Below are 9768 nucleotides of genomic sequence, written 5' to 3' on the forward strand. Positions count from 1 at the left end.
ATTACGAATTAAAAATATTTTATAATTTAATATTTATAAATTAATAAAGATTATTATTATTCTCTAATGTATAATAGTAAATAAAAATATATTTAAAAATTATAAATACAATATTAACATAAATAACAGAGTAGTAGTATTAATATTTTATAGTAGTATTATTAAATAAAATTATTTATGTATTATATTATTAGTCATAGTATCTCTTATATTTAATATATAAAATTATATTATTATTAGATATTAAAAAAAAAAAAAAAAAATTTTTAAAAATATAAAAAAATGACAATAAAACTTCAAAAAAATATTCAACTAAAAACTTCAATAAACTCTCCATACCTTCCACCCAACTACAACTTCGAACTAACAAAAACCATAAACACAATTCTAAAGAACAACTACAAAAGAATCGCTTTACAAATGCCAGACGGTATCCTAAAATACTCCAGCATTATCACAGATCTTATTAAGACGTACACGGATGCAGAAACTATAACATTGGGTGATGTTGTGTACGGTGCGTGTTGTATTGATGATGATAAGACGTATAGGCTTGGGTGTGATTTGTTGATACATTATGGTCATTCGTGTTTGGTTCCTGTTATGGAGTGTAAAGTTAAAATTTTGTATGTGTTTGTGGATATTGTTTTTAATATTAGTCATTTATTAATGTCTATTGATAAAATAGTAAATGACATTAATTTAAATAATAATACTACTAATACTACTGATACTACAAATAATAATACTACTACAAATACTAATAATATAGATTATAATATAAATGTAAATGTAAACGACTTCTCAATATTTGGAACAATCCAATTCAACAAAATAGTCAGAGAAGTAGAACGAAAACTCAACAACAACATAAAAACCTACCACAACAAACCACTCTCCAAAGGTGAAGTTTTAGGATGCACAGCACCAAAAATATCAACAAAATACGTAATATTCGTTTCAGATGGCAGATTCCATCTAGAAGCGCTGATGATTGCAAATCCTGACTGCACATTCTTCAGGTACTGCCCGTTCACAAAAAAAACATATAGAGAATTCTACGATAACAAAAAAATGAGAGAAACACGAAAATCAGAGGTTCTAAAATTCAGGAAGTCTAAAAATGTTGGAATTGTTTTAGGAACACTCGGAAAACAGGGCAACCCCGTAATTTTTAATAACCTAAAAGGAAATTGGAATCAGAAAATAAGAATTTGTACTTTTTCGTGCTTGAAGAGATAAAAAGGTTGGATTATTGTTTTATTGATGGGTATGTTCAGATATGTTGTCCGAGGTTGAGTATAGATTGGGGGATGGAGTTTGGTAAGCCTGTGCTTTCACCATTTGAAGTGTTTTGGGAGTTTTCTGAGTATAAAATGGATTTTTATTCAAATTCTGGTAAAAATGAGTGGCAGAATTATATTTAGAATTATTATACAATTATAAATCTTTTTATTATTATTATAAATTATAAAATTATATTAAGTATTATATAATTATAAAATATTATTACATATTATATTAAATACAATAAATAAATTTTTATTATTATATTAAGTATTATATAATTATATTAATATTATATTAGGTATTATTAAAAATATAATATATAAATATTATACTATACTATTTTTATAAATTAATATTACATTAGTATATTAAGTATTATATATACTATTATTATAAATTATATATATTATTAAATTAATCTATTGTATAAATATTATATGTAACATTAATTATTATAAATTATATTAATATTATAAATAAATTAATATTATAAATCTATTATATAAATATTATAAAACCTGTATATTATTATACTATTATATTAATTATTATAAATTATAAATACTATAAATCTATTATAAAATTATTATAAATTATAAATTATATTAATTATTATAAATTATAAATACTATAAATCTATTATAAATTAAATTAAAATTATAAACATTTTATATTAATAATATTTTTAATTAAATTTTTAATTTATTTTAATTAATATAATAGTTATAAATATTATAAATTATAAAAAAATATGTTTATTAATAAAATACTTTCTAAAATAATAAATTATTGTTGTTGTTGTATTAATAATTTTAATAATCTGAATAATTTTAATAATTACGATAACACCTTTTCAATAATTATAAAAAATTATAAAAATATTATAAAATCTAATAAATTAAATCTTTTATACCAAGGAATAGATATTACTAATCCTTTTGTAAAATTAAAGTTAAAATTATCATATACTGATATTATTTTTATTAATTCTGCTAAAAATAAAAAAGAAGAAGAATTGCTATAGAAAAGACTTTAGATAATAAAGTTGATAATTTAAAAAATTCATTATTTTAAAACTATTAATAAAACTTATTATTATTTTAAAACTATTATTATCTAAATATATATTTTAAAATTAATATTATCTAAATTTATATTAAAATTTTTAATTAAAAAAAAGGAGTAAATTTATTTAAAATATTTATTAATTAATAAAATTATATTTCTTATTTATTAATTAATAACTAATACAAAAAGATTTTAATATTTTTAATATTTCTTCCTAAACAAAAGCACATAAATCACAAACCCAACAATCGAAGACACATACTCAACAACCACCAAAACAATACTATCATCCATTCTAAACAAAATCTTCGAAGCAACCGCACTCGCAGGATTAAACATTCTCAACGTAGGCGCATCAGACGCAATGGCAATAGCAGACGTTATGAGCCCAATATTAACAGGCGAAAACACATACCTTCGTCTTGACCTCAACGAAACGACCGTGTTTAGTATTGTAAAAACAAACTCGCCAAACAGATTTTTCGCTTTACTGTCGCTGTTATTGTTGCTATTGCTATTGAAAACCTTCTGAGACTCGATTATTGCATGTATTTTTTGTTTATCGTACGTGTAGGCGTTGTTAATCAACACAGCAGAACATATAAACCCCGAATACTGTGCACCCATCAGAATTAGCAGAATTCTCACGTCAAACCGTTCGTTTAGATATCTTTTCAGACAGAATTCTGCCAACGTGTAGGCAGGGTTTAGATGTACAAGACATTCAGGCTCTAGACATGTTATTAGAACGATGATGGCGGTTGTGGATAGAACGGATCCGAGTAGTATGAATGATATGCTGGGAAAGTGGTCGAGACTGAGTACTCCGAAGAAGATGACGTATCCGAAAATGAATGATGCAAAAAATTCGGATGCGTAAAATCTGACGCTCTTCCATGGAAATGTTAACATTTTCTTTAAAATTGATAAAAAATTTCTTAAAAATAAAATTTTTTAAATATTTTTTAATTAAAAATTTTTTTATACTTTTAAAATTAAAAATAAATTAATAAATAAATTAAAATTTTAGAAAATTTATATTTTATAAACAAATAAACAGGTTAATATTAAGAATTATTTATAAAAATATTTATAAATTTATATTTAAAATAAAAAAATAGGTTAATATTAAGAATTATTAATTAAATATTATTTAGAAAATTTTTATAGAAGAAAATCTCTTAAAATTTGAATCTCCTCTTTATACTTCTCATCACTTGGAGTCTCCAATATAAAAACCTTTTCATCCAACCTCTCATCCTCCATAAAAAACCTAAAAGCATCAATCCCAATTTTACCCATTCCCAAATGTTCGTGTCTATCCTTTCTAGAGCCTATTGGATGTTTGCTATCGTTGAGGTGTATGACTTTAATAGTGTCTAGTCCGATAAGGTTGTCTATTTTGGATATTAGGTTGTCGTATTTGTGTTGTGTTCTGAAGTCGTATCCAGATGCGAACATGTGACATGTGTCTAAGCAGAATCCAAACCTATCTTTATTACCAATATTACTATTAGTAGTATTATTAGTACTAGTAGTATTTAAATTACTATTATTACTATTACTATGAGAATTTAAATATTTCTTATCAATGTTATCATAAATAACTTTAAGATGCTCCAACTTATACGGCAACACACTCCCCTGCCCTGCCATAATCTCCACCACCAAACACACCTTTGAAAACTTATCGAGAGTTTTATTTATCTGGTTGGCCATTTCAACTAAGGATTTAGTAACACCCATCTTATTAACATCTGATCCAGGGTGGAATATGTAATATTTTATGTTGAGTTTTTCAGTCATTTCTATGTCGTCGTAAAAGTTTTCTAAAGTGTTTTGTTTTAGGTTTATGAGGTTTGTTAGATAGTTTCCGTGAACAACACAAGAAATTTTATTACCAGTATTATTTAAATTAGTAGTAGTATTATTAGTATTATTATTAGTATTCTGAAGCTTTTTAAATTTCTCAATATCATTTTCAGATATTTTTGATTTTGAATATTTCAATGGTGCTTTTGTAAATATTTGGCAGGTATCTGCATTCAGTTTTTTTAAAATTATAGGTAGTTCACAAATACCTTTGGAAATTGAAACGTGTGATCCTATTCTTTTCATGTTAAGAGAGAGAATTTAAAAAATAAAAATAAAAAAATTATTTATAAAATTTATAAAATATAATAATACTAATAATATTAATAATATAATACAATTTAATAATACTAATAATACAATTTATAAATTATAATAATACAACTTAATAATACTAATAATATAATTTATTTTTATTTTTATTTTTTTTAATATCTAAAATATACTATTTATACTAATATTAATATAATTTATACTAATATTATAAATAGTATTATAGATATAATTATTTATTATTAATACTACTAATACAGGCAGCTTCATACCAAAATATCATTTCTTCATAAACATCAATTTTTTTAAAATCTACTAAATAAATTTTACTATTATTTCCAATTCTACAATTTATTTTATATAATCCACACTCTTTTATTACTAAATTTAAATTAGTATTAATATTATTAGTATTATTTATATTAGTAGTATTAGTATTATTTATATTTATAGTATTTAAATTAATAACAGAAAGTCCAGTAAAATCAGCAACTTCAAACGAATATTTTTTTATTTTATGAATTAATCCACAAATTTTGAACATGTTTTGCTGTAAATTTGGTTTTATTAAACATATTTTTTTAAAGTTTCTATAAAAGTTGGTTTATAGAAATTGTTATCAGTACATTTACTATTACCATATTTATTATTACTATATTTATTATTACTATTAGTATTATTACTACTATTACTATTATTATTCATTTTTATTATAACTAATAATATTTTGTATAAAAAATAATTTAAATAATATTAACTATAATTATTATAATTTATTAATATTAAATAATTATAAATTATTTTTATCTATTAAAAAAAATATTTTATAAAAATTTAAAAGATAAAAAAATGAAATCAACACTAATCCAAAACAACAACACATTCTCACAACCTATACATACAATCTGCTGTTCTAAAAATTTTCTAACATACAGTTACGATAATATTTTAGCAATTAGTAACAAAGCTAATATTACAAATTTTATAAAATTTCCGTTTGATTCGAAGATAAAAAAATTTTAAAAAAAATAACCAATAGAAGTTATAATTATAGTAATTGTAATAATATTAATACTAATAATACTAGTAGTAATTATAATAATAGTAGTAATTATAAAGATGATGAAAATGTATTAATAATTCAAACTGAAGATAAGTTAATAGAATTTAATATTGAAAAGTTTAGTTATAAATGTTTATTTAATAATAGCATAACAGATTTTGCAATTTTTAAAAATTCTATTATTGTTATTTATGTAGGAAATATTTGTAAATATTTAGTAGATACATCTAATAATATAAATACTATTAATTTAGATATTAATTTAAATTTAGATAATTCAAATTTTAAAAAATTTTTTAAAAAGAAAAATTCGAGAATCTTCGGATTTCCTAATGTTCTTTTTTATCATCACAAAAAAGTATTTTTATTTTTACAGATTTAGAATTACCACCTTACGAACTTTTAATAGATTATACAATAACAAGTATAACTAAGTATTATGATATTAATAGTAATACTAGTACTACTAATAATTTAAATAAAAATATCTACTGCTTAGGTACATGTAAAGGTATAATACTATTTCTAGAAATATTCCAAAACTCAATAACAATAACACAAACCCTAAAACTAAGAAACTCACCAATCTACGTAAAATCCATCAACAATAACATTTACATAACAGGAGCAAACACCGGCACCTCATCACTATCAAAATCACTATCAGACTCTAGAATAGGACTTGTCAAGAGGTTTTTAAATAATTTTAGATTTGTTGAACAAGTGACTAGTCATTATTCAGTTTGTAGTATGGATGAGTTAGATGGGTGTTTGGTTAGTGGGGGTAGGGATGGTGCTATTGTTGTGTATGGGGAGGGTGGGATGTTTAGGAAGTATCAAAAAATTTTTAGCAAAAAGAATTTTTTTATCTAAATAATTTTTATAATAGTAATAATATTAGTAATTTAAGTATTAATAATAGTAATAATACTACTACTAATATTACTAATACTACTAATTTAAATAATACTAGTAATTTAAATTTAAATAATAGTAATAATACTGATAAATTTTTTATTGAACAAAATAAAAATTTTATTAATAGAAAGAGGAGTAATAGAAAATTTTTAAATAATACCAATAATACTAATATTATCAATAGTAGTAATAAAAATAAATTATTAGATATAATAAAATTAGAAGATAATATTTTAGATTTATTAATTTTTGAAAATGATAAAATTTTTATTTCTTCTAAAAAGGAGTACTTCTAATTAAAATTAATAAAAATTTTATTAATAATAAAAATAGTAATAATATATCTAGTAGTAATAATATTAAAAATAGTAATAAAAAAATAATGAGGAATTAATTTTAGTTAAAAAAAAATTAATGAATGTTTTTATGTTAAAACTTTGGAATATTTCTAATTTCATAATTGGAATAACACCTTCTAAAGAATTAATAATATTAGACGGTGAGAGTGGTGATAAACTTTTTAGTACTTTTTTTTATAATTATAACCATAATAATAATATTTATAATTGTAATAATTCAATATTTTTTGTGAACCTGTGTTTTATAATTCTAAAATACATTTTGGAAGGTTGGTAATTTTTTATGATTCTGTTAATAAAAAGTTTGTAGAATGTGAAGAGAGTTCTGAAATATTCATTGAGAATTATTCAATTTTAAATTTTAACAATAATACTAATAATTTTAATAATAATACTAATTTAGATAATAATAATTTAAATTTAGATAATTTAATTATTTATTATAAAACTGAAAATAATAAAACTAAATTTTTTAAGAAAAATAATAAAAATTTAAAAATAATTTAGAAAATAATAAAAATAATAATTCTTTAATTGAATTATTTAAAATACCAAAACTTTTTATTAATTACAATTTTTATACTAATACTACTAATTTAAATAGTAAAAATTTAAATAATAATAATTTAGATACTAAAAATAGTATTATTAATAAAAATACTTTAGGTTTAAAATTAATTCTAACAACAAATGATACAATTTATAAATACGATATATTAACAAACAAAGTAGAATCTAATAATTTACTACCTGTTATTATTTTTAATTCTAAATTTTATAAAAATAATTTTTTTATTCTTTCTGAGAATTTTAGTAAAATTAAAAAAATTATAGAAAAAGTGTTCATGAGAATAAATTTGGAACTAAGTAGAAATACTTTAAATTAATAATATTATTTATAATAATACTAAAATTAATACTATTTATAATATTATATATAATACTAAAATTTATATTAATTAAAAATATTACTATATTAATTTATTTTAATATTTAGATAATAATTTTATATTTAAATTTATTAAATCTCCTTCTTAACTCAAAATACTCCTCACACATAAATTTTTTATCTTTTGCATAATTTAATAACTTTTTAATTTTAAAAATATTTTTTTTTCTTTCATCAAAAATTTAATTTTAAAAAACAGATAATTTTTATCTTCCAATATTAAAGAATCTTTCAAATCCAAATTGCTTAATTCTTTATTTAGTAGAATGCAGTTGTAGATTAAATTTTGTTTGATTTTTTCTAAAATTGGAAATGTTTTTTCTGATAGGCATTTATAGTTATTTATAAGAAGTTTTTTGCTTTTTCAAAGTTACTATTAGTACTATTTATATTATTAGTATTATTAGTACTATTTATATTATTCATTTGTTGAAGTGCTTCTATATAAATTTTTTTAAATTTTTATATTCAAATTCTGAAATAGTTTCTTCTATTTCATTTTTTTGATTGTTTATTGATTTGAATTCTATTTTCATATTATAAATTTTATTATTTTTTTTTTAATTTATAAATATTTTAAATTTTTTATTTACTTAAAAAGGAAATATTCTTAAATGTATAATTATATTTATAATATATAACTAATATACTCTATTAATATTAATAATGTTAATAATATTTAAATTAAATATTTATAATATTTCTAAATATTTCTAAAGAATATTTTTTTCTAAAAATTCTGTTAAATTAAAATTTGGAAACTCTGCTCTAAACCTCCAATTAAAAGTAATATAAACATCCATATCCAAATAATCCTTATAAGTTGCAAAATATCCACTATTCTTTAATTCAACAAGTTTTTCAGCACTACAAAATATGTTGGTTATATTTATAAAATCGTTGTAGTTCATTTTTTCGCCTTCTAGAAATAAAATTGCAGAGATTTTTGAAAGAATTTTAAAATTCTCAATATCCATGTGAGTATTATTATAATTAGTAGTATTAGTATAGTTATTATTAGTAGTAGTATAGTTATTATTAGTAGTAGTATAGTTATTATTATTAGTATTAGTAGTATTATTACTATTATTAATATTAAAATGACTCCTCTTTCTTACTAAAAATATTTTATCAGATAAAGTTATACTACTAACAACATTTCTCTGAGAAATACCCACAACATCGAAATTATCTGGATTTATTTTTGTTTTTAGACTTTTTATCAGTATGGCAAATTCAGTGAGATTTAGGTTGTATAATTTTTGGAGTTCGAGTCTTAAAAGTGGTTTTGGGTGGAATTCGAGAAGTAGAGAGAATATTTTATTTTCAGTTTTATCATCATCTTTTAAATTTAATAAATTACTATTATTTATATTATTATCTATACTATTTATATTACTATTATTATTTATTATAGTTATATTATTATCTTCTTCTTGGGACATATATTATTTATTATTATATATTTTTAATTTTATAAAATAAAAAAATTAAAAATTTTATTGAATTAAAAAAAAATAAAAATTATTAAAATTATTAAAAAAATAAAAAATTTTATTGAATTTAAAAAGAGAAGGAAAGAAAAATAAAATAAAAAGAATGACAACAACAGAACACAAAAATGACAAAATTTTAAAACTACTCCACACAGCAAAACAAAACAACTCCAAACAACTCTACGCAGACTCTGCTACCGACTACAGCGAAGCTTTAGAACTTATGACCAAAGTACCAGACACCTCGCCGAGGAAGTGTGAAATATTTTTGGAATATGCAGAAAGTTTGGTTAAGAATTTTTGTCTGGAGTCTGCGATGAGGTATGAGAAATTAATGACAAAAAGTATAACAGGTGGTAATAATAGTAGTAGTAATACTAGTACTAATTTAAATACGAATAGTATAGTTCCAGGTGATGAAGATGATACAGATCTTGAAATTGCATGGAACGTTCTTCAAATATCTTTGAACGTTTACAA

General features: G+C 20.5%; 1 protein-coding gene across 1 annotated transcript; it reads right to left on the reverse strand.

The window, feature by feature from the left end:
* Positions 1 to 3522: 3522 nt before the first annotated feature.
* On the reverse strand, positions 3523 to 4476 carry LOC121130811 (probable endonuclease 4). Its single transcript, XM_040726483.2, has 3 exons — positions 4440 to 4476; positions 4007 to 4187; positions 3523 to 3889 (listed from the first exon to the last, which is right to left on the reverse strand). The coding sequence occupies exons 1-3, from the start codon at positions 4474 to 4476 to the stop codon at positions 3523 to 3525; spliced, it is 585 nt and encodes a 194-aa protein (XP_040582417.2).
* Between the last annotated feature and the right edge of the window lie 5292 nt (positions 4477 to 9768).

The sequence above is a fragment of the Lepeophtheirus salmonis genome, unplaced genomic scaffold, assembly GCF_016086655.4.
Source record: "Lepeophtheirus salmonis unplaced genomic scaffold, UVic_Lsal_1.4 unplaced_contig_12271_pilon, whole genome shotgun sequence".
NCBI lineage: Eukaryota > Metazoa > Arthropoda > Copepoda > Siphonostomatoida > Caligidae > Lepeophtheirus > Lepeophtheirus salmonis.

Coding starts and splice junctions, on each gene's coding strand:
- LOC121130811 (XM_040726483.2), bottom strand. CDS start 4,476: ATGAAAAGAATAGGATCACACGTTTCAATTTCCAAAG. Junction 4,188..4,439: donor ACACGTTTCAATTTCCAAAG/GTATTTGTGAAC, acceptor AAAACACTTTAG/AAAACTTTTACGACGACATA. Junction 3,890..4,006: donor GTGGTGGAGATTATGGCAGG/GCAGGGGAGTGT, acceptor AAATACTACTAG/TACTAATAATACTACTAATA.